The sequence below is a fragment of the Grampus griseus genome (genome assembly GCF_964374135.1).
Source record: "Grampus griseus genome assembly, chromosome: 17".
Lineage (NCBI taxonomy): Eukaryota > Metazoa > Chordata > Mammalia > Artiodactyla > Delphinidae > Grampus > Grampus griseus.
This window is the reverse complement of record NC_139011.1, coordinates 65,741,219-65,768,000: the sequence shown is the minus strand read 5'-3', so window position 1 is coordinate 65,768,000 and position 26,782 is coordinate 65,741,219. Positions and strand designations below refer to the sequence as shown.

The following is a 26,782-nucleotide window of genomic DNA, read 5'->3' as shown; positions in this document are numbered from 1 at the left end:
AGTGACATAGGCTGTTTTTATTATTGGATTATTGCTATTAATAAGGCCCTTCAAATTCATGACATGACTTACATCTTTTTTTTTTCCCCTACAGCCTTATTGCAAAATCATTGGCACTTAAAGCAATGAATTCTTAAAGCAATTAGAAGTAGTCAGATTTATGGATATGGAAACTAAGGCTCAGCATGGATAAACAATTTGCCCAAGGTCAATGAACTGAAAATCAGAGCTTAGATCTGAGTCTAGTTCTATCTGAATTCAAATCTGATGCTCTTTCTATTATACCATAAGGCCTATCACATATTGGTAGTTCAACAATTTAAAGACACTACCATAATTTACTCACTAGCAACTAAGCCAGATTCAAGGAGTTTTTTGTTTTGTTTTGACAGCCAAGGTTCAGCTACATTAAAATACAACTAATACATATTTTATGCCAGACATGATGCTAAGTGTTTTTCACATATGGTCTCTACCTCTTCAGTTCCCTCATCTGTAAATGGGTTTGGCAATAGCAGTTTCAGAGCACTAAAGTTGAGTTAAATGAGTCCTGGGCACACAGGAGATTCTTAATAAGTAGGGCCTACAATTAAAAATGTTAAGCTTTGGGCTTCCCTGGTGGCACAGTGGTTGAGAGTCCGCCTGCCGATGCAGGGGACACGGGTTCGTGCCCCGGTCCGGGAAGATCCCACATGCCGCGGAGCGGCTGGGCCCGTGAGCCATGGCCGCTGAGCCTGCGCGTCCGGAGCCTGTGCTCCGCAACGGGAGAGGCCACAACAGTGAGAGGCCCGCATACCGCGAAAAAATTAAAAATTAAAAATGCTAAGCTTTATGCTGTCCTGAGTGTTCACACATTTAGGTTTTTGTATAAAATGAGGAGTGAGGCTCAAGACTTTGAAGACCTATTTGAGCCCAAATCTGTATGAGACACAGGTGTTAAAGCAACAATAAAAAGAAAGTATTAAAACAATCAACATACTGGGTATCTTGGGAAGTCCTCCCACCAAAAGGGAATAATGCTTGGGACATAAGCACAATACTTATTTTAAATACAAATCTGGGGTCTGTGCTTTGATATTAACAACTAGATTATTACATTGTCTATTTTAAAGAGAACATTCAACAAAAAATATCAAGACTAGTTTTCTTCAGTAAAATTGGGGAATTTGGATTTAGTTTGAAAGTAACTTAAAAAGAAGCATTAAACAAAAAAAGCTAGGATATTATTAACAACAACCTAATTTACAGTAACACCCATGGACTTCATTTTCCTGCTAATATGCTCTTTCTTTTCTCTTCCCTAAAATCTGAACTGTAGCTAGCACCCTCTTTTTGTTCCCATCACCTTTGTTATAAAACAACACTTCCTTATAACACCCAGCAGGACTGCTTCCCACAGCTAGGATTACATGGAAGGTGGGACATTCTCAAACTTTTTTTGGGTACATATTGCTGTAACATGCCCTAATTTTGCATTATATCAACCAGATCCTGTATCCCCTTACTGAATAGCCTACTCATCCAGGAGCCTAAGCTACTGTGACTAAGCTACTTCTCAAGTATCTGGTTCCCATAGAGACCGGACAGCGATCACATTGTCGGGTATTCAATGCTTTATATGCCTGAAGAGTAAGGCACAGCCACACGCTCCCTTGACAAAGCCCAGTAACATCCCTGAACCTGTGCTCCAAGAAAGACGGCCCGCCCCTGAACTGCTTTAAGATTTCTCTCCTGTTCCCCGAGCAAACAAGAGGGATGCAAGTTCTTATTATTTTTTTTAATTTTATTTATTTTTTTATACAGCAGGTTCTTATTAGTTACCCATTTTATACATATTAGTATATATATGTCAATCCCAATCTCCCAATTCATCACATCACCACCCGCCTCCCCACCACTTTCCCCCCTTGGTGTCCATACGTTTGTTCTGTACATCTGTGTCTCAATTTCTGCCCTGCAAACCGGTTCATCTGTGTCATTTTTCTAGGGGGATGCAAGTTCTGATCAGCTTGGTTATTATTATTGTTTGGAAGAATCCTTGTTGAGCCACAGTTTTATAAGACATGATTATCAGATCTGAGAGCAGTTCTGCCAGACTCTGAAGTTCTCTAATAAAGAGAACATGGAGCAAGCTTTCTTGCATGCCTCAGGCTACAATTCAACATCCTCAGCAACAGCATCTTCAAAAGTCAGGAAGGGGCGTGTCCCAGCAATGGGACCACAGGCTGACCAAGAGTGCCCAGCACAAAGAAGGTGTTTAGGAAGAAAGCAAGCTAATATTGTCTGAGGACCTTCCGATCCTGAGCTGTGCACTGTTGACTAAATCTGACGTCTCCTGCCCCGACCACTCCCCCATGCCCCAGGCTCACCTTCCAAGTATCTCCTTGCCTAGTCCAAGTGGATGTCTAATGGGCATTTCAAACCAGTATAACACTGAACTCTCCATTTTCCCTCCAAATTAGTTCTTCCCCATCTCAACAAATCTATGACTATTCTCCCAGTTGCTCAGGACAAAACCCTGAGCCTATTACTTATTGCCCACCAGCACAGTCCAATTAAATCCTAATTCTCTATCTGCAATTGTAATAGGGAAGAACCTTTTGTATTCTACTACAAGTTAATCCCTAAAGGGATGTCACCTATAAGCTTAAATTATACATAATGGCCCATGTCTGGGAACCCTGCCTCCCAGGTAATGAGCATTAAGCTAAAATACCTTTGTTTAGCTCACAGCGAACATTCTGAGCAGGCCCACCTGTGAATGACTGCAGGGAGGAAGAAATTAACACACCCCTTCCAGAGGCTGATGGGAACCAGCAAATGTTTGACTTTACTCCCTCCCCTTTCAGTATAAAAGAAGACTGAATTCTAACCCAGGCAAGATGTTTCTTTGGGACACGAGTCCACCATCTTCTCGGTTTGCTGGCTTTCTGAATAAAGTCGTTATTCCTTGCCGCAACAACTTGTCTCTCGAGTATTGGCCTGTCGTGCAGTCAGGAGTACGAGCTTAGATGCAGTAACACAATAGAATCCATCATCCAATCAGCTTCTCCATCTGTGCTGCTAATGCATCAGATCACCCCTGAAACCTCCTCTCTGTTCCTCCACCCCTCTCCCCGTACCATTAATCCTCCACACAACCAAAGTAGTCTAAAAATCTAAATCAGACCTTGTCATGTCCCCGTTCGAAGTCTTCCAAGGATCTCCTACGGCGCGTGCAATGAGATTAACCCTGCTGACCATGGTTGGGAGGCACTCTGTACCTGCCCTCATCCCAGCCCACACCTCTCTTGACTCTGCATCTCCAACACTAAGCTAGGCAACACCAGCCTCTTTGTCTCTCAAACATCAAACCCTTTCCTGCCTCTGTGCTTGCTGTTTCCTCTGCTTAGAACACTCTTTCTCCTGATAGGCACATTCTCAACTGGACCCTTCAGGTCACTCTGACCTCAGGCTCAAAGGGTCATGCTCAGGAAGATTTTCCCCAACCAGGCTTTCTGAAGTTGCTCTCTTCCCAACCCCCATCAACTTATAAACAAAGGGTAAGCTTACACTTAAACATCTCAAATCATCCATAGTTGAAAGAATATATACCTTTGGCTTTGGGAAATTACAGAAGGTAAAACTTTTTATCACATGCCCTAGTATGAGAAAACTAAACATACAAACAAACAAAATACTATCGGTTGAAGTCTCAAAATACTAATGGTTGACACTTGTAAAAATAAAATTCATGATATTTGTAATGTTTGGTTTAGATCTTGTCAAGAATCCGAATGAAAAATTCTAAGCTTCCAGTGGCTTCTAGGTTAGGTGTGAATTCCACGTGTAAACCAATAATTTATGGCCAGAGATTGACACGAGGTCGTGCGGTCATGGGATGTTCACCACCTCTTTCTAAACTGACCCCTTTCAATGGCTAACAGCACACTGATCAAGACAACTCTCTTTACATCAATTTGGCCTCTAGTGACAAAGCTTTTAAAGACTTGAGACTTTCTGGGTGGTTTTCAAATGTTGGTTTCCTAAGTGCATGTCCTTTTCAACACATTTCCTTGAGTTCCAGGAGCCAGCTCTCTTCCTTAGGAGTTAGTTGTAGGGAGATTAAAATTGTTCTGTTAAGATGATCTTCAAGACTCTTCATATTCATTGCACTTTGATATTTCAGGCTTTTAAAGTAGTAGTTTTTGTAGAAATAGGGATAGTAATAGTATTGATAGAAGAAATAATATAAAAAATCACAACTAATATTTATTGAATCCTTATTATGTGCTAGCCACAAATAGAGACTTATTTTGAATGACTGATTCTATGACCTTATTTTTTTATAATCTGTGTTTTTGTTAATTGTCTTCTCATAGAAAATTTGTTTAACAATAAGATGGGACATATTGTGTTTTACATATATCTTATTTCTGACAGACATTCAAATGGTGGAATATTCTTGTTCTTATAAATGTGCATTTTTCCAACCCTTTTTTGGGTTAGGTGTAGCTTTAGGGTTAAAAGAAGGAAGATTGCATTGTGAAGCTCATTGATCATTTCTCTACTTTCACCTTCAGACACCTACATATCAGGCACTCAATATGTATTTATTGAAATAACTATTTATTGAAAGAATGAATACCTGCATAAAATCTGTAAAGACGGCATGACCATTTTACATGTATCAATTTTAACATTCAACTGTGATACAAATCTGGAGTCACCAAGACACAAGAATTCACTTCCTAAGGCTTCAAAAAGATTTAATCTTTAAATCTTTCTTTAAAGATTAAAAAGATGAAAAATATCATATTCACAGGATATTTCAGAAATTAAACGCACTTTAAATAACATGATTTTTGCATGGGAAAGGTTTATGGAACCACCAAGCAATCAGAAAGGATTTCCAAGGTTTTGAGAAACCCAAATGCAGAACATTGAAATTGAAGTTGTACTCATGGAAGGTGATCTATAACATTATTCTGTACCTATACCACCAAGATAAATATTGTAACGGCTCAGAATTGGACGTATTGGTCCTTTGTCATTCAGAGGCCCAATTTTACAAAGCATTCGTGTAAATTTAGCTCCATAGCAAAGGGACTAATAAAGACATTCATAACAGGTGCTTTGAAAATAAAATACTAACACTGGTAATCACAGAAGACAATATCAAGCACAATATTTGCTCCATTGAATATGTTGGGAATAAAGAGAATAAAAGGACATGACAAAAAAATACAACACAAAAGACCTTTCTGTATCATCTATATATTTTACTATTTCATCCTAGAATAGCATCCAATCACCTGTATTCACTGGGGTCTGAAATAAGAATGAATGTAATTGCATGAAGTTTATCTCATTTTTAAGAGCCTAAAAAGAACTCCTTCTGTTCATTTATATGTCCTTGTCTTACATATATGACTATTTCAATAAATCAAGTTATCTTCCTTTTTATATTTTAAATGTATTATTTAAAGTTAAGCCACATTCCCATTTGGATAAAAAAATTCAATTCTAGGAATACTTACTCTAAAGAAATTAAAAACTGATGCCTCGTGGTACTCACCCTCCCGTATCTGTTGGCGTAGGACCCAGTGAGCAAGGAGTGGAAAACGATGATTGTCTCGTCCAAGTCCCAGATGAACACCCTCTACAAAGGAAGAACCAATCACTGTGTCTTTCTCTTGGTTGAGAAACCTGCTATTCAGCTAACTTCAACATGAAAATGTAGTCTTTAGATGGGAGACAAATGAAAAATATGAATTTACTATTTTTTTTAAACACAGCTGTTCCAAAGGGTATCTCCTAGCTTTCCTCAGATATAACCTCAAATGAGGTGCAAGAGGATAAATACATTAGCAACACTGACATGAATGTAGGAAAAAAGACTATAGGTCCTTCCTACTTCTGTAGTTGTTTCTTAGTCTTAGTTCTAAAGAAATGAAACATAAGCTAAAATGAGTTTGTTTATAACTTCTAAGACAGAGAGGGGCAATCAATGAAAAATCACTCAATTGATCTTTTCCTTATCTCTGCTCTCTGTTCATTAAGAAGTGTTAAAATAACTAATCTTGTGTTTTATTCTTATCAAGCCAAGTATTTAAAAATTGCACATAAAAACTGAAACTACATCATCTATTCTTAGGTTGTCTGCTGCGATGTTATCAAATGGATGATATATTGTTCCTGCCCAATTTTCTTCAGATTTCAGAGTTAACAACTTAAGCAGATGCAACACACATGCTCCTGACACACTCTTGCGGTATTTGGAATCGAATTATTGAAGGAACTCATTTCAAAAAGGTCTTTGAGATACCACAAAAGGCCTCCCAAGCCTGCTTTTCTTCTTCTTACCAATCCCACTTACACCAGTACATATTCATACAAGTTCTGCTGGAAATTTTCCATCTTTTCAGCCAAAAGAATCACGTTTTCTACCATCAGTTTCACTTGGGCAATAAAAAGAAACAATTCCAGTGGATTCAAGGCTATGAAATCTATCACCCTTTAAAGTTTTATTTAATCCCTCCTGCTTTGAACTCCACCAAAATATGTCTTGTAAGGTGATAACCACTTCTGTTTAGAATATCCTGGGTTTTCCTTTCTCAATATACATAGCGTGTCTTTAATTTCCGAGTGGATTTTATTAAGCATTTTTCGTACAACACTTAATTTAAATGGCAATGACAGAGCAGTACAAGAGAATTTTGTCAAAGCAGGATTATATAATTTATGATGTTTCACTAAAGAGCAAAAAAAAATGCTTTACTACATAGCTAAAGTGGAAGAGAAAACAGAAATAAATAACTGCTCTATCTTCAATATGGAAAAAAAACTGGCTTACTTATAGTTAATATGGAACAGAATGCAGTAACAAAGGCATTTGGACACCTTGCTCACAGCAGGTATACAGAATCACCAGTTAGCTACTAAAACACCTTGCTATTTACTCGGGCCTTGCCAATGACATACCTCAAGATCAGAATCTGGCGGAGGAGAAGGATTATTGTTTCTTCGGCCCCGTCCACGTGACTTCCCATCTGAACCTCGACGCAATCGATCAGAATCTGAATCTTTAATGGGTGTTGACGGGCTGTGGATTGTACTGTACTCTGTGGAAATACAGCAAGGACTTTCATCTCTTGTTCTATCACCACGGTGCCAAGATTATCCTTGTTTTAATCCATAGGGAAGTTGGAAAAGTAAAGCACATTTCATTCTGCTCAAATTCTACATTATCTTTTACAGACATCAGTAAATAATTTAAGAGACAGTTGATGCTAGACTTGTTTGGAAAGAACGTGTGATTAGAAATAATTAAAAATTAATGGAAGGTGGGAGACAACAGGTTGTACCAAGTAAGGGAGATTTTCTTTGTGGTTCTCTGTGGTGAGACAACGTACCCCCATCTCCAGGTCCACTTGCTTCTCTCTCATCCCACAAATAGCTCCTGGCCATACTGAGAGGTCCACACAATTGCCTTACCAGCCATGCTCCTGCCTACAGAAAGGCTTCTGGTTCATGGAACGAAATGAAAAGAAAAACCCCTGGGCCAGGGAAAATGGAATCAGATGGATTTTTCTTTGAAAATTTAAAATTCTCCATTTTCTCCCTCATTTTATGTGAGAACAAGGGAGCGGCAAGATGAGGAGAGCTCATGTACGAGCAATGCCATACTCTGTACGGCATTCATCACAGGCTCTTCCTGTGTCTTCATCTCTTTGAATCAAATATCCCAAACCAGGCAGCACATTAAAAGTACTCATCTGGGAAACTCAGAAAAACCACAGAAATAATCGTAGAGAAACCACAAAATTAAAAACAACCCCCAACCAGCTCAGAGGAAGAGCTGGGCAGTGGTTGTGGAGTCGGGAAGAGACTCTTATCCTGTTTCCAGAATAAACAAAAAACCCTCTACTCTTAGCCCTAGGTATGTTCTTTTCATAGTCCAACCAGTTCACCCATCAGACAGTCTCTACCTGCCCAAACTCCAGATGTGCCGGCGTGCTGGCTCTCCCCCAACCTCTTTGCCAGATCACCGTACTAGATATGGGTTGGAATCTCTCAGTCTAATAAGAGGAATGATTATTCTCATGAAGACGCTGATGTGACATTTCACCAAACAGAGAACTGTGGAGAACAGCTAAAGACGTGGTAGCCTTTATTAATGTACTATCAGCCTTGACTCTACCAACAAGGCCTTCCATGTGTCAAACTGTGTGATCTCAGTATTACCTCCAAGTTGAAGTGCTTCTCCAAAGCCTTATGAGTCAGGGTAGATAGGAATGGGCTCTGACAGAGTAAATTCTGTTTTTAAATCACATGAAACAGCCCTACGTCTCTTGTTTAACCTGAAAACCTAATTGATTCCTATCACTTTTAGATGTAGCTTTTGCATGTCCTCTGGCATAGCAAACAAGATGGCAAACTTCCTCATATAAACTGGATATGTGATCCTTGAACCTAGAAACCACCATGATGACTTTCAAGGCTCTTGGTTAATTACGGCAAGAAAATTCAAAACAACTCCACTCAATGCTCAATTTGTGTTAATTGGGATGATTAACATAAACTCCGAGCTAACTCATCTCATAGAACTGTTAGAATACTGTGCCGCCTGGTGAACGATAAACATTCTCTAAATCTATATTAGATTGTTTTCTTGCAGAGGTAGATGTTTGTGGCATCTTCTCAAGATGTTCCAAACCAAGCAACTCTCTTCCATGTTTCATAGAGAATCAGGAAGTTCAAATGAATTTATTTTTTATGGAGTTCATTAGATTCAAAGTTGTGTTTTAAAGAAAAAGTCTTGACCTCTTTTTTCTTTAAATATTCTGTGATCTACATCTCCATACAGAATCTTTATAGCCACCACCCTATACAGAACACACACCAATCTCTTTTAACGGTTTCAAAACGGAGCTGGACTTCAAGTACTTGTCTGGAAAGTCTATCTTGAATGGTGCTGAGCTCTCCAGCTTTGGAAGTTCATATCTGAGAAGAAGCTAAAGACACCAAGCAATGTGTCTTATCGCATCATGCTTTACACCTCAACTTCCAGAGAGTTTAGAGATAATTTTGTCCTCAAAGTCGTTTATCTCACCTAAGTTTTCTAAGCCTAGATTTCCTCCAGTTGATTGCCTATTCCTTTATTTCTTGGTGTTTACTTCTTTATCCCTTTTTTAAAAACTCAATTAAATCTTTAAAAATACATTCCTTCTCAATTTGTTTGGAAATAGAAAAGCTATAATGAAATCGATTACTTACTTCTATAAACCTCCCCCCAAAGAAAACAAATTCAGTGATCAAAGTCTACAAGAAGACTTTTAAATCACGCTATGTAAAGTTTTTCCAGGTGAAGAAAAGAAGCCCTAAAAGATGGACAATCTGACAACTTATTAGAAGGAATATGAAATTTGAATAATGCAAGCTAGTTTTTTCAAAAACTCCTCCTCTTTGTTTTACGAGGTAGAATTAAATGCTTCTACTCTCCTAACCAGTTTTCCCGTCTCTTAGTTCTCCTTCCTCCTACAAGTACAAAACAACAAATAATTTAATCTTCTAATCCACTAACATCTCATGTTTCATTAAAATCCTCTCTAAATTGTTCAACTTTACCCCCACTGAGATAATGGATGTGAAAACACTCAGAAGAGCATTCATTTCATTTAACAAACACTGACTGAACGTTCACACTATTCCAGGCACCGTACTAGAAGCCTGAAGTATAATGATGTATACCAAACAGATATGGTTCCTGCCTTCTTGGAGTTTAACATTCAGAGGAAGGCACTGATTCATCAATAAAAATGAGAGATTACAAAACAACTTGGAAAAGGTTATGAAATGGGAAAAGCAGAATGCTAGGTGACCACAGAGGAAGTGCATATAGCTCCGATTTGCAGGGTCATAGAAGGTTCCTCATGATGGAAGACAAACATGCCAATAAAAAGGGTATGCAAATGTGCTCCAAGTAGTCACATGAGCACGTGTGAAGGTGCAGAAAGAGAGAGCATGTTGCAGAACTGAAAAACCATCGATGTGACCTGACTCTATAGAGATAGAGTACACAGACAAGGCTGGAGTGGCAGCAAAGAATTCAACAAGGGGCTGATGTCATCAAATTTACATTTTTAGATGGAGGACTCTAGCTCCAGTGTAGCAAGGGTCCTGGAGACAAATGAAGACTGAGAAAGGGAGATCAGTCGGGAGGGTAACTCAGTCATCCAGGTGATGCCTACGCTGGTGGCCCAGATGCAGGCAGTGGGGATAAGGAAGAGTTACAGGTTCAAAGAGTCATTTGGGGGCTTCCCTGGTGGCGCAGTGGTTGAGAGTCCGCCTGCTGATGCAGGGGACACGGGTTCGTGCCTCGGTCCAGGAAGATCCCACATGCCACAGAGTGGCTGGGCCCGTGAGCCATGGCCGCTGAGCCTGCGCGTCCAGAGCCTGTGCTCCGCAACAGGAGAGGCCACAGCAGTGAGAGGCCCGCATACCGCAAAAAAAAAAAAAAAAAAAAAAGTCATTTGGCAGCGAAATCCATAACTAATGGGATAAAGAAGAAGGCGGAAGGTTGATGCCCATGCTAGTGGTTTGGCAACTAGGCAGACTGTAGTATGAGCATGGGGCTTAGGAAGGAGGGATGGAGGGAAAAATGTAGGTGAGAATTTGGGTCCAGCTTTGGACATATTGAAATTGAAGGTCAGCACATTTTTTTGGCAAAGAATCAGATAGTAAACGTTTTAGGCTTTGTGGGCTATGTGGTCTCTGTTGCAGTGACTGAAATCCGCCATTATGGTGCCAAAGCAACCCCAGACAGGATGTTGGTGAAGGAGTATGGGAGTATTTCAATAAAACTTTATTTACAAAGCAGATTTGGCTTGTGGGAGGATATAATTGCATTCATTAATGTAACCGTGTGACTATGAGATTCAAGTAAGTGACTCTGTTGTGACTGAGATTCAAGCAAGTGACTGTCACCTGACTTTTCTGGGTGGTGTCACTTCTTCAAACCTGTTAAATGGTAAACGGTAAAACTGTGTAGTAAAGATAGTAAGTGAAACATGTTGCTGAACTAACTGGAGAACAAGGTCCAAAATACGGAGCTAATTTTGGGGGAGCTGATAACAAGCAGATAAGGAATTTAATACCTACTTTTGAAAAGGCCCTATCCCAGGTGCTAAGAGACCTGAGCCATCATGTTGTCAAAACATCCCTATCTTGAAAATGCAAACAAAGCAAGAGGAGGATAGGATTTTGTTTTTCTCATGGACACAGTAACCTGACATGCAAAACAGATTACAGATTCTCCTCGGGTTGATACGGGCACACCGACACCTCCATCCTGGGAGGGATTCTGTGTTCTCATCTCCAACAGAACAGACCTCCGTGCAGGCACCAAGCCTAACGAAACCACTGTACGACGGGCACTGTTCCAGATGTGTGACCTTGGGGACACCTGTTGACTGGGCTCTTCGCAGTTGACTGAATCCGGAGGACACAGTCACAGATGACAGTGACACTGCATGAGGAGCTAAGTTTGTTTATGGGAAAAGCAAAACTCAAAGGCCCTGCCTGCCATGGTCAAGCCATACTGTTCACTAACCAGTCAGTCCTCTGTATCCTCAAGGGTAGTACATCCACAGATCAAAAATGTTTTTAAAAAATTCCAGAAAGTTCCAAAAAGCAAGACTTGAATATGCCACGTGCTGCCAACTATTTACATAGCGTTTCATTATATCAGGTATTATATGTAATCTAGAGAGGATTTAAAGTATAGAGAAGGATGAGCATAGGATATACGCAAACAACTACACCATTTTATATAAGGGACTTGAGCATCCGTGGATTCTGGTATGGTGCGGAGGGCGCGTGTCCTGGAACCAATCCCCCAGGACACTGAGGGATGACTGTACAGGAGAATTAGGAAATCAGGTGAAAGGGCAATTGGAAAAGGAGCACATATGCCTGGCACACCGAACACTTAGATTTTCCTTGACTTGCAGTCACCTCTGACACCTGAATCTGACAGCTATTCCCTCCCAGGTTCTCCCCCAGTCACCCAACAACACTCTGTAAAACGGATTCTCCTCTCCTGTAAGTCAGCCTGGAATCAACCTCTCTAGTCAGAGATCCTCAGAGTTGAAAACTGATATTCCTGGAAGTTTTCTGACAATGGTTTCTGGCCAGTTTGAATTTGTAGCACACTTGGTAAGCACTGATACTTCTTTTCAGATAATGATTGCTGTGTATTCATGTATTCATTGCTTCCTATTCATGAAGAGGAAAACCAGTCAATGTTCATTTTGACATGGTGTATTGAGATAGAGAGCTAGCGATCTTTTGTCAATGTGAGCATTATATATAATGTATGTTTGTGAACACTGCATACAATGTACAGTAGACATTTATACATTTGGTGAAAAGACCTGATTAAATTTGATTAGGCTCCTGACATTTTTTTTTTTTTTTTTTTTTTTTTTTGCGGTACGCGGGCCTCTCACTGTTGTGGCCCCTCCCGCTGCGGAGCACAGGCTCCGGACGCGCAGGCTCAGCGGCCATGGCTCACGGGCCCAGCCGCTCCGTGGCATGTGGGATCTTCCCGGACCGGGGCACGAACCCATGTCCCCTGCATCGGCAGGCGGACTCCCAACCACTGCGCCACCAGGGAAGCCCCTTGACATTTATTTTTAAAGCTTGATAGTCTTTGACAGTAAAACAGAATAAATTAATGTTGTCACTTAAAAAAATACAGTTGACAAGGCTCGTGTTACTTTGGGAACAATTAAAGATATAAAACTGGATAACAAGTACAATTAGGTAAACTAATTGCTCTTGATCTAATGTTCTAAACTAATGCTCTTGATCTTTCTTGATGTTCGCTTATTAATAGATTGAAGTCATCCTGAATGAAAATGAAAATAAAGTAGTTTCAGACAATAAAAAACTCCCTGAAATTCCCATTACTCTCCAAACTCTAAAGGAATTCCAGTGGTGGCCTAAACTTCACGCTTGCACTGTCCGGTGACAGAGTCACTACCATAGAAGACAAATGCTCACAGCAGAGCACGGATGTATATACACACACTCATTCAGCTAACTTGCTTTTTTCTGCCCCCCAATAAAAGGGGAACAATGTTGGAAAGGTCTTCAAAAAGACCTTTGAAACAAGTCAATTTTAAGGCAGCTAAAAATTGGTCATCTTATCCTTGCCCTGGATCTAATCTTCCATTCATACTATCCTTCTCTGCTGGAGTTTGAGGAATGAATGGGGAGGATTTCTTATGTCTTTTCTTTTTAAATTAGTCATTAATGCCACATCTATACTGCTAATGGACTGTAAACTCCATTGCCGAGTTTCAGTTCTTCCCACCTTCCCCTTTCCACTGTTGTGATTTGGGGAATTCTGACTCAGGAGACACCGCTAGCAAATGTTTTTGGTGATAAAGGTTTCTAAACAGCTCTGATGCATCTTCCGCTCACTTTCTTAGAACGCTGCTATACCTTCACCTCTCTCCATCTGTGATGCCAGCAGCTTCTCTTTCGGATTTGATCTTTCTTAAACTTCTGAGAGAAAGGTAAACACGTAATGCTATCTTCTCAGGAAGTCCTGGCTCCAGCCAGTGCCCCTGGCCTACTGCCCACGGATGTACTTGATCAGATTCGACTGGTAACTGTGTACCAGGCCAGCTCCATGGACTTGTGGCCTGAGCGGTCACAAGGCTGTGCTCAGATGGGCCCTGCACGTGGTTGAAGGCTCTGCTGTGTGGTTTTGAAAGTCTTGATCTACGAACAAAGGGCCTGCATTTTGTGCCCTAGGGCCCACAAACCAGGTAGCTATCCTGTCTGTGGCTGCCACGAGCAAAGCCTTGAACCAGTGGAGCAAATGCCACTTTAGGATTACGTGCTGAGACCCAGCACCTACTTCGCGCCAGGCAGCGTGCTAAGCACTGGGGACCCAACTGAGCCGGATGGCGGTTCCTGCCTTCACAGAACCTCAGCGTCGCCTATAGTCATGACATACTGAGGCGTCGCAAGCGACAGCATGGGACAGCTTGACCCTCAGGACCAAGTCTCCTTCTAGCCTCCAGCAAGAAACCTGCCTACCTGCCCCCTCATTCACTGAAAAAACAGAAGCACCCACTCTCCACAATTTCCATGCCTGGGTAAACCCCCTGCCAGCACTTTTCAGGAACAGTCTCCTCCCCTCTTGTTAGGATGGATGAATTTCTGCACTCCCACGGCCAGCCCCTCATTTGGGCATGAGATCCCAGCACCCTGTCACCTACTTCAGCCAGTGTTCTTCCGGATCCCTCACATACGTATACAGGCTGGATATATTTCCTGCCTAAAAATACCCCCAAATTCTCCCTCTAGTTTCTGCCCCATTTCTCTATTACCCTATAGTGTACAGCAAAAGCAACTGAAAGAATTGTATTAGCTGCATCAATTTCACCCTACTGGACCTATCTTCTGCAACAGTTCACCTGTCCTAACTCTCTTCTCTTTACACACCAGGTCATCCTTCCAGGCACTTCTGTCGACTAGAGGCATTTTTATATTTACTATTGTCTGTGTGCTCCGGTAGAATGTAAACTCCCAGAGGGCAGAGACTTCATGTTGTTCACTGCTGAGTCCCCCGTGTCAAGAACAGAGCCTGGAACATTCTGGAGGCTCAAAACACATGTGTTGTCGAATGAACTAACAACCTGGCACATGGACATCCCTGGTTCACAAAATGCACATGATCACCAATAATCCGCAGAGCAAACATTTTAAACACTCTCTTACGGAATGTGTCACAAGTGAGTACTTATCAACGTGGCGTCACACCCTTTCAGGGAGGATCTGACAGAAGGAGAACTCAGACACACGCGGTTCCTTATTCCATCCTCTGGGTTCAGCTGACTTCATCCAGTGCAGAGCTAGGGGTAGACCTTACCCTTCACAGTAAAAGAAAAGTGAGGTCATATTTGGGTTGAAAAGCGGGAGGGTAGATTGAACAGGGCCTCCTCTAGGCTTTGAGATGACTCCTCTCATTCTATCTGCCTTCTCTGCCTCATACACTTAACCGGACCTGCCTTGACTTTTCTCAGAGAGAGCGTCACTTCTCTATGCCACAAGCCTTGCTTTGCAGTGATGAGAACAGCGTCAGGTGGTCCAGCCTCTGATGGGCTCCTGGATGGGGAGCTTTGGCCGCCACCTTCTCCCAGGGGTTTGGGGCTGGGGGAGGGGAGCTGCCCAGGACCCAGGCTTGGCCACATCAATTATGGAACCTGCACCAACTCTGAAAATATGACCTTCTTCTCTTTCAATGTTTGGGAAATAATCCACCTATGGAGGGGGTGGATCCTGCAGGCTTTGGTCCATCTCCACTTGTCTCTAACTTATAGGACAGAACACGGAAAACTAAGCAGTTCAAATGTCATCACAGTGGACAGTGTAACCTACAAATCCAGACAGTATGATCTGAATGAGCGTGGTAAGTTGTCATTTAAATAATTATCTGCACACCCTCTGGACTTCAGCTTCTTCAACAGTAAAATGAGGATGACACCATTATGAAGAGTAGGTAATGATTTTATGCTGCAGTATTTTGTACAACGTGTTAGTGCCGTCGTGTGAAGTGAATTGTTCAAAGTCACCTCCCTGGATTCAGGTGTCTTATTGGTAAAGACAGTCATAAAGTGATCTTCCAGCTTAGAAATGCTGTTCATCCTTCAGTGAAATGTAAGTATAGTTTAAGTTTGTTCTGATGGAAATGATACCATCACTGAGCTCATTGCAAAGGGTCTGTATCTCCAGCCTTGGATGAATATCCCTTCCCTATCCTCTGTCCCTCACTCATTCCCATCTTCTGATGCTGAGGATAAATTTTACCTCCTTTATTAGTTTTTTCCCCAAACACTTTACATATGAAATCTCTGGTTCCTGCATTCTTCTGGAGCGCCTTGCTGCTTCTCCTAGCACTACATTGTTCCAACTCAACCTTTCTTAGGTTTGACTGTTCACACAGAATGCTCCTTAAGGACAGAGAATAACCCTGTTGCTCTCTGTATCCCCACTGCACCTAAGAGTACTTTGTAATTAAGAGATGCACAATGATTAGCTAAGGGCATGTTGGAGAACATCGTCAAATCCTCATTTACAGGTAGCAGTAGAAGAAACCACGCTTTTTGCCCTTCCTTCAATTATGCAGCAGTGTAACAAAATTTAACAGCAAGATTAAGGAATAAATCTCAGGAGAAACATACTTCCTCTATAACCTTTCTCAACATCACAGCTGAGTCAAGGGAGGTAATTAGATGAACAAATGTACTGAAACGGACACATTAGGGAAAACACTAAATGAGAAGCTGGAAAGAAAAGGGATCCCTCAGAAAGAAAATTCTTAGAACGCTCAGAACATTTAAAATGTCATCGGGGACGGAAAAGAAAAGAAACTACAGAAGTTGAAAATGATGTCAGAGGTAGAGAAAATGAACTCTGACCTTTGGGAAACATATTACAATTGGCAACATATTTCTTTATATAAATTAGCTGAACTGAAATGAATACAAGCCTATGAACTAGATGGGGAGGTATGAGACTCTGGGCAGAGAGAAGCAGAGATGGAGACACGTGTGCTCTTGGGAGGCTATTATTATGAGAATCCTGAAGAGGTTTTTGTGCATACATTAACCAAAATGGCAGCATTTAAAAGATGGTTGTAATGTCGTTTGCAAAACAGGTGCTTCCTGAGCGTGAGTAGTTGTGGTGAATCTTTTCTCTGGCCCTTATTCTTATTGAATCAAACATTTACATTCTTTATTTTATTTTCTGAGTAATTTATATCCTACCTTTCTCCAAAAAGGGTTTAAGATACGCATCAAGTCTATACACAATAACTCCACAGCAGTCTTTTAAAACAATGAACGAGGGCATGAGACGAAACACTGGAGTGGGGAAGGTAAATAAAATAAAGCTGGGAGGAGAGTGTCAGCACAGGTCTGCTTGCCCTAAGTCTGCAGTCAACACAGGCAGAGGCACAAAGACTCATGGGGCATATAAGGTGAGACGAACCAATTTCTCTACAGAAACGAGAAGGAAACACCTCATGGGACTGCTCATTGAGAGGGTGTGTATGATGCCAGGAACATACCCTCCTGGTAAATAAAACAGCACATTTCACAAGACTCTGACTCCTAAGGCTGATTACCCTGGACTCCATATGGCCCACTCGGCGCTTCAGAGCACAGAACATGGACGGCAGGCATCTTGCTTATCTTAAGGGTAAAACTGAAAATATCTAGAAGAACGAGCCCATTACTTACCCTTCTGGCAGCTAACAGAAGCAAGTTTCCACTTGGGTTTTAGACGGCAATGAGGGAGGAGGTTATACTGATGAGTTACTCGGAGGAGAGTGATTCTCGGCTGCTGGCTTGAGAGGAGGCTTGAACTTTCTTACTAAGTTAGCTGCACTGAGAATGGAAAGGATATTCCCCTATGAAAACCAAGAGACATGTCCAGGGACGATTCCCAGATGGAAGGCCGCAGCCCTGAGGGAAGGCCAGTGGCGTTCCTCAAAAAGCTAATTTAGGACCCACAGAGACCTACAATGTAACGGGCCAACAAGCCTCCAAAGTGACATGCCAATTTTAAACTGGGAGCTTTTTAAAGTGGGAGCTATGTATCCTGGCAACAAACAAACAAACAACCTCATCAAAGCCTTGAACAAATTACATTACATCATATAAGACTCTCAGTGAATATTACCTCATCAAAGGATAAGAGAAGACTTAAAGAAACTTTGATAACTTCAAGTGACCAGTCATAGAATCCTCCCACAAAAACTTGTGTAAAATAAGGCAAGGCAAGTATACTTGTTGACTAGTCTCATAGAAGTAACCAGAAGTCAGAGACCAGTAGGTATTAATTCATTTTAGAGAACTGCTTTGATTTCTCTGTCTTCCATGACTATTGCTTCCCTTTCACGAATTACTACCACAGGTAAATTAGGTCCTCAGACAAGGTCTAGTGACTAAATTAAGAGAACTTTATCATCCCTGGAGTCAGGCCATCATCCACGCTCCAGTACTCTATGGAACGACCTCATAGAAACATCTATCATCCTCTCACATGCTTCAACCTCTGGCTTAAATCCCCGACAGCCATTCTACGTGAAGAGAACAGGTGAGACACGCTTTGAGGGCTTTATCTCTGAAATAACCACAATGCGCAACGCACTACAGCGAGGCTGGGGACCTTGCCTTTCTTGTCACCTCTATGTCCCTGGCACCAGGCGCAGCGCCTGGCACACAGCAAGCACTTGTACAGGTCTGTTGAATGCATAGCTGAAGAAATGAATATCTGAAAGCCTAGTATCTGTCAGTCACTTTGCTGGCCACCACATAATTTCACTCCCTCGTTCATCTTATACAGAAGAGTGGTATCATCCTCATTTCATAGAAAACTGATACACTAAAGAGCTAAGTGATGTGCCCAGAGTAAATGACAGAACCAGGATTCCAAGCCGGGTTAGCCCAACTCCGAATCCCTAGGTACCACTCCAGTTTCTCTCAATTATATTCCAAGGAAGTGTGTGGTGCCCAAGAGAAGTTCACAGATATGCCCTGTGGGGGTGGGTGGAGAGTGGTACCCAGGCAGGTGTGATTAGGACACTGTGCATTATATTCAATTCTCAGTGAGTATTACTGTATCAAAGGATCACAGAAGACTTAATGTAAAGGAACCCTGATAACTTTAAACCTGGCTTCTTGTGTCTCTAACTGATTCCACCTTGGAACTCATTAAAGGACATCCATCTCCATCTTCAGGAGATAGCAGTGCTGCCTGGGGCAGTGTGGGAAAATCCATACCACGTCATATCTCCCAAGGCTGCCACTCCAACTTGCCATAAAGACATGTTGCTGACGGCAGGCCACGCGGCTTTGGAAAAATTTAACCTTTTTGAATTCCTTATTCATAATCAGTAGAGTGAAAGTCTTAGGCAAAAGAATCTATAAGGTCACTTCTAACTTTAAAATTGTTCAACTGCTCCAGGGTAAAGTTACTCAAGTGGATTTGTAGATAGAAAAGAGTTGCCCATTTTCAAATCAGCTATGTTCTAAATATTTTTACAGAAGCTGTCTGAAACTCAGAAACTATTTTCTCACAGAAACAATGGTAGACATGATTTCCAAACCAATCCATGATTATCAAGTCAATCAATAATCCAGGTGAAAACTGCACACACGCAACGTAAAACAGAAAACTGTACTCAAATATCGGCAGTTACGTAAAAGTGAAAAACAGAAAAATTTGTCTTACATAATGGTTCTGAAGAAAATGCAATTTTCATTTTATAAAGTTTCTAAAGGGGGTCACGTAAATATTTTCAAAAGTGTTGGAAGATGATTGTACTGGGTTAAGATGCCTGCTTTCACTTTAAAATGAATGGCTTTCCTTGAGACAAGAATATCATTATCCCTATACTTAACACTCATCAACCGTGAGCTGTGAGTGGAGAAATAAAGAAAAAAAGAAAAAGTTCCCAAGGTAGAGAATGAGGTCCTTGCAGGGAAAGGGAAAGGAAAGGGTAAAGGGCTGTTGTGAGTATCGTTTCCTAAGCAGGTCCACAGTAGGTAATTATTAAACAGGATAAATAGCGAGTAAGGACAGAACAGATGCAGGAAAGTGGAAGATAAGAAAGTGTACAACTGGTTGTAGGATCATTCAAGAGACCCACAAACTGATCTTATAATTCAGGAAATACAGTAAAAGATCACCTTAGATATATTACATACCATGTCCCTATAATTTCAGACAGACCTACGTTATTTTTATTAGCAAGTAGAGCTCATTCAAACATTGAACATATATTTAACTGAATGCCTCCTAATAGATGCCTTTGCTGAGTAATTATGCTCATATATGCTATGAATGATTAAAGAAAATGAACACCATATAGCTACTACCTTTTGTGACTCTCTGTTTACATTTTCATGTTTCCGCTTGTTTGAAATCTCAAACCCAGTGGTTTCAAGAAGCAGCATGCTTTCCTGATTAAGAACTCAAGTTTGAAGTCAAGCTTCCAGAGGTTAAATCCAGCATTGCAGCTGACCTCTCCTTAGCTGCCCTTGCCTGTAAAATGGGGATAATGATGACATTGCCTATTCTCTCGGACCTGGTAGAAACAAACTAAGTCGTGCACGAACAGTGCTTAGAATGCTGCTCGGTACATAGTAAGTGCTCAGAATATATTCGCCACTGTTATATTTGTATATGAAATATAAAAAACAACAAAACTACATATTGAATTTTTCTCTGTATATTACTAAGAGAAAAATGTAGGGTACAGAATAGTAGGTATAGTATTCTAATATCTTTAAGGAAAAAGAAAACTAATTAAAAGTATACATACTTGAATATGCAAAAAAAAAAAGTGCTCAGGGGCAGGTGCTACGTCTATGTTTATATAAGCAAAGTGTATCTGTAGAAGGATACACAGGAAACTCTGCTGAAAGAAACCAAGGAGCTGGGTGTAGAAGATGAAAGGGGTTTTACTTTTCTCTGTAAACCCTCGTGGACCTTTATAATTCTATCCCATGCTCTTTTGTTAGTATTCAACAAATTTAAAAGACATTCATTAAACTTAAATTTTTTTTTGGCTATGAAGCTAGGAATAAAACTGAGAGCCATTAATCATCAAAACTACCTTTATTGAAAAGTTAATCCCAAACTCATCCACTAAACCATTCAATCCCAATTAAATGAGGTGGAGGGATGGCAAACACAGGTAACTTTCAAGGTCCTTTTCCCCAGCAATCTCCAATTAAAAAATTGAATCAGTAAATTCTGATGTCCTTCAACTTAAACAAGGGAACTTATTACATTGATTTGTGTTGGCCCCATAGGATGCTTAATACCAATACTTTACAAAAACAATGACTCAATTAGCTACAAAAGAAGATGAAATAATAAATGTTTGGGAGGTTAGTAAACTAATTTAATTAGCTCTATAATGTATGCTTTCTGATTTTTATTATTTATATTCAAATCATCTGTTATGTAAAAATATCAGAAAGAATGACATACTGGAATCCAAGTGTACTAAAATTGACTCTATAAGGGATCCTGAGCTCATGCCAGCTAACTGAAAAAATGAGTGAAACCAGTAACGAGGCACAAAATGGGTAAATGCTAAAACAGTGAATTTTTCGCTTCTTAGAAACGAGTCCCAAATTCACAGGTATGGAAATTCATTTTTATTACATTCCTGGCAATATAGAAAAAGAGTGAATTTTATTTCCAAGAATTTTATAATCTCATTAAGGTTAACGCTGTACATCCCCTGGGGGTAAAAAAAAAAAAAGAAAGAAAACAAATTCCATCAAGACAACCAAACACAAGAACGCCAAACAAACATCTGTTTTGTTTTCTCACATCTCAATAGCCTGGTTATTTCAGATACAAACATTTGTTTTGCTGACAAATGTTTCCAAAATGTTAGTTAAAATTGTTTTGCCGAAATAGTTGCTTTTCAAGCTGAACACATTGCAAACTCTTCCAAAGTCCACAAGGCATCTGTGGAGCAAAAATATGGCCTAAAGATTTGCAAAACCGCTCACTTGGCAAAATATAGGAGTCAAAATGGAAGCTTACTGCAAACCTCAGGATCATATCTATAGCGAACAGACATAGACATGTTAGGTAGTATAGATGTGGCCCAAATTTCCTACATTCACAGGGAAGACTGCCGGCAGTTTAGTTTTTCATCCTGTCACACTGAATTCCTGTGAGAGCTCAGAGCGCTCCTGCCGCTTTGCACAAGAATGTTCCCCTGTTTTTCATGCGCTTTGCTCTACTTTCCTGGGCCTTGGCAAGGATCAAAGAAGCAAAGGGAACAAATGGTTTCCCATGCATATTGAATTCCCTCTTATACTGATTTTTCCTCTGTCACTTGAAATTCAATATTGGCAAGATTCCTGTACATCACCTTAACCAGTAAATTGTCTGCACGCAGTCAGAGCATGCAAAGGTAGATTTCAACATCAAGTTTTTTGTAAGAAATTCAAATGAACAAATCCTTTGAAAAAGGAACTTTTCTATAGCATCCGTGCTAAAATTCGTTCCTAATACATAATTAGCTTTTATTTCACATTAACCTAAAATGATGATTTATCATTTACTTTTATCCCTCTCTCTCTGATTGCTTTGTACTATTTTAAAAATACAATGTTACAGGTGAATAGCCCTTTCGTAAGAATTTGGCCTCAAAATTCCTGATTAAGTTAATAACACCTAACATTTACTGAGCATTCAAGAGCTATGTGCCTCTTTTTCCTCATCTGTAAAATGGAGACAAATAGTACCTAATTCATGGCTATATTTATAAGGTTGAAGGTAATATAATGTAAAGCTCTAAACACAGTAATTGTGTTTTTATTATGTATTATTATTATGATCACTGTCATAATTATTATGAGATGTTCTAAGAGATTTTGGACAAGAAAAATGTTTTCAAGCCAAATTATTTAAATATAGCACAGTAATTGGATTACAAATGAGTGTTCATATTTTGACATATGATAAAGAAAAACATTTTTTAAAGAATGGCTTAAGTGTTCTTTTGATAAACATCAGTTAAAAAATTCCTTCATGAATAACTCTCGAGTGTTAAATTATTTTTTACCACTTTTTAAAAAATACCACTTTTTTTAATATACTCTTTACACTTCAGTGGCTAGGAGGGATGAGGGTTTAGATATTAGCACAAAAGGGAAACATCCTAAAATGTCTTTTTCTTTTTTTATTTCTCACCTCTATGTTTTTAAACATAGAAGAAAATCAGTAACTTTGCAAAGAAAAATATTTTAAAAAGAAATTTAAAAGAAAATTTTCTTTTAAAAGTTTAAAAGAAATTTTAAATGAAATCCATCATTTAAAAATTAAAGTAATATTGGATGTAATTTTAATATTACTTAGATTTGGATAAGGAAAAAAAAAAGAGTTGACTGTGACCAAAATTATCTTATATAGACAGTAGAATTTGAATGGACCATGTAATAATACCCTTCTCTCAGAAACTAAACACATTTTCTAAGAACTGAAAGCCATTTAATTAGGAGGATGTGAATAACTATGACTGTAACAAACGATTCTTACTGTATACCATCAAATGTCTAGGATTTTTCTCTGATAGGATGTTTATAAATATATACCTCTTTGAAAGGGAGGGCTTCAATGGTAATGAAAATAAAAATATTTTGAACTAAATGAAAATGAAAAAAAAACCCTATCAAATATTGTGGTATGCAACAAAAGCAGTGCTTAGAGGGAACTTCACAGCATTGAATGTGTATATTAGAAAAGAAAGACTTAAAATCAATCATCTAAACTTCAAACCTTAGAAAACTAGAAAAAGAGGGGCAAATTAAATCAAAAGTAGGCAAAAGAAGGGACTTCCCTGGTGGCACAGTGGTTAAGAATCCACCTGCCAATGCAGGGGACACAGGTTCGAGCCCTGGTCCGGGAAGATCCCACATGCCGTGGAGCAACTAAGCCCATGCGCCATAACTACTGAGCCTGCACTCTAGAGCCCATGAGCCACAACTACTGAGCCCGCGTGCCACAACTACTGAAGCCCGCACACATAGAGCCTGTGCTCCTCAACAAAGACAAGCCACCCCAATGAGAAGCCTGTACACCACAATGAAGGGTAACCCCTGCTCGCCGCAACTAGAGAAAGCCCACGTGCAGCAACGAAGACCCAATACAGCCAAAAATAAATAAATAAATTTATATATATATATAAAAGTAGGCAAAAGAAATACTAAATAACAGAGAAGACTATGAAATTGAAAACAGGAAAACAACAGAGAAAAATCAATAAAACTAAAAATTGGCTCTTTGAAAAGGTCAATAAAATTAGTAAAACTCTAGAGGGTTAACCAAGACAAAAAGAGAGAAGATTAAACTTACTTATATCAGAAATGAAAGAGGGGGTCCATCATTAGCAAGCCCATGGACGTTAAAAGGATAATAAAAGAATATTATGAACAACTCTATGCCCCCAAATTTTCTAGATCATAACATTAGAGAAAACCTATGGTTTGGCAATGAGTCTTTAGATACAAAACCAAACGCATGTTCCATGAAAGAAAAAAAATAAGATGGAGTTCATTCAAATTAAAAACTTCTGCTCTGCAAAAGGTAATGTTAAGAGAATGAAAAGACAAGACACAGACTGGGACAAAAGAACATCTGATAAAGGACTTGTATCCAAAATATACAAAGAACTTTTAAAATTCAACAATAAGAAAACAAACAACCTGATTAAGAAGTGGGCAAAACCTCTGAACAGATACCTCATCAAAGAAGATACACAGATGGCAAATAATTACATGAAAAGATACTCAACATCATATTTCATTAGGAAAATGCAAATTAAAACAATTAGATACCACAACACACCTATTAGAATGGCCAAAATTTGAAAACTGACACCACCAAACCCTGGTGACGATGTGGAGCAACAGGAACTCTCATTCTTGCTGGTAGAAGTGCAAAATGACACAGCCACTTTGGAAGACATTTTAGCAGTTCTTATCAAACTAAACATACTTTTACCATACAATCTAGCCATCAGACTCTTAGGAATTTGCCCAAATGAGTGAAAACATATGTCCATACAAAAGCCTATACAAATGTTTATAGTAGCTTTATTTATAATAGCCAAAATTGGAGGCAACCAAGATGTCCTTCAACGGGGAGTGGGGAGGTTGGCACTGCTAGCTGAAGAGTAGGCACTATTTTCTTGAATCCAATAAGTAAATTAAAACATTGGTGAATGATCAGATAAATCTCACTATGTTTCTCAAGTAGATGGATTCTTACATATCTCCAGATGATGTAAATTGTATTTTATTAAGACAGTCAATGCATGACTAATAAACTCATTTTTTTAAATGAATGCAAAGGCACTGTTTTTAGTTTTTAAAATTTGAGAGTAAGCTTTCATATGCAAGTTATGTTATTTTTAATGTATTACACATGCCTAATGAAAAGAGGATAAAGTTTTCAATATTTAATTCCAAACATATTAAAATAAGTTTTGAACTTAAGATTCATGAGGAGGTACATATTTATAAGTAATACTGCATAATATCATGGACTTGAAAGATTACTATTGTTCATACCAATTTTAAAATGCACAATTAAAAATAAATGAGTCCCTACATGTTTACCCTGAAAAAGCCTTACAAGGCTATCTTATTTGTTCATTATGACATAACGATTCTATGAACAATAAGGAACAGATATAAAGTATGGAAGAACTCATGTACTGTGGATTCATCTGTACTGCGTAATTCCATGAAACTGAAAGGCAGAAACCTGGTCATACATAAGATCAGATAATGACTAGAATTTAACTTTCCAGTTTTAGAAAATACTGACTTTAAACCCAATAGACTATTAAAAGAAAAAAACCACCTGAAATAACTTCAACAAAAATAGACATTCATTATTTTAACTATTTTTTATTTCAATCTTGAAACAAAAACATTAGGTTATATGTAATAAATCATTCCTTCTAATTCGTTAGTTTAATGATTTTTAGGTACTTTATCACCAACACTTACTTTTCATCAAGAAGGATAAGTCTATAATTTTACACATGACTAGTAAGAAAGGAAAGTTAATGCCAAACAACTTAGGCTGAATCCACAATCTTACCACAAAGTTTAAAAAATAAAAAAGACTAAAGTTTCCTTGAATTTTTAAAGTAATCCACATTTCTTTTTCAATGTGTAAACTCACTGAACTTTCGACTCCTAACTATGTAAGACAAGAAAGGCTGATCCCTACACATGCGTTTTAGTGGGAAGTGGTGAATATAAAAAAATCTGAAAAATATTATTTTCTCCCCATTTCAATTCATTCCTATTCTGTAGCCATAAAGATACTGAAATTGAAATAAGTACCTAAAACACTAAGCATGTATTCAAATAAAACCTAAGATAGATCATTCAATCTTAAAATAAAATTATATATACCTTTCAAAAATTATAATTTCGCATTGTTTCCCATCTGGCGTGGCTTCGTGCCCACTCATCCCCACTCTCTCACACAGCATCCCTTTTATAAATAAAATTCACTCAGAACAATGTCAAGTTTCAGAGATAAAGTTTTATATGTCCAAATGGCCTTTTTTTAAAGCTCTAATCAACCTTAATTTAAGAAACATGATTAAGTCTTCACCAGTTTGTTTTATTCTGTTCTCTTCACAACCAAAATGTCATGAATTAAGTAAAATTATTCTGCTGTCTCCTTTTCTCAATCTCTTATTCCACAGACCCTAAAGAGTTTTTCTATTTCTCATTCACATAGCTATCCTCATTTCAAAATTCCTTTTGATCCTTGAGAAGCTTGCACGGACCCAGATGGTTCATGTAAAACACTGGGATACGATGGACAGTCCTACCAAATCAAACTTCTAAGGTTTCTCAAACCTTAGAAGACTAGAAAAAGAGGGGCAAATTAAATCAAAAGTAGGCAAAAGAAGGGACTTCCCTGGCGGCACAGTGGTTAAGAATCCACCTGCCAATGCAGGGGACACGGGTTCGAGCCCCGGTCCGGGGCTAGTTTTCTAAGTGCGAGAGAAAACGTAAGACATTTTCTAAGTGTGAGAGAAAACGTAAAACATTCTAGTTTTCTAAGTGCGAGAGAAAACGTAAGAAACCTAGTTAGAGACCAATTCAGGAAATTAAGCATACAATACTAAGAGTTCCAGAAAGAATTAATGGAGGGGAAG

General features: G+C 39.2%; 1 protein-coding gene across 10 annotated transcripts in view; it reads right to left on the bottom strand.

Moving 5' to 3' along the window:
• EYA1 (EYA transcriptional coactivator and phosphatase 1) overlaps positions 1-26,782 on the bottom strand; it is a 329,500-nt gene that overhangs the window by 69,151 nt on the left and 233,567 nt on the right. For all 10 annotated transcript variants that reach the window (XM_082674945.1, XM_082674946.1, XM_082674939.1 and 7 more), the window contains 2 exons: positions 6,964-7,103; positions 5,558-5,641 (listed from right to left, as the gene is read on the bottom strand). In XM_082674945.1, the coding sequence (XP_082531071.1) occupies positions 5,558-5,641; positions 6,964-7,103 (224 nt within the window). The remainder of the gene's footprint in view (positions 1-5,557; positions 5,642-6,963; positions 7,104-26,782) is intronic.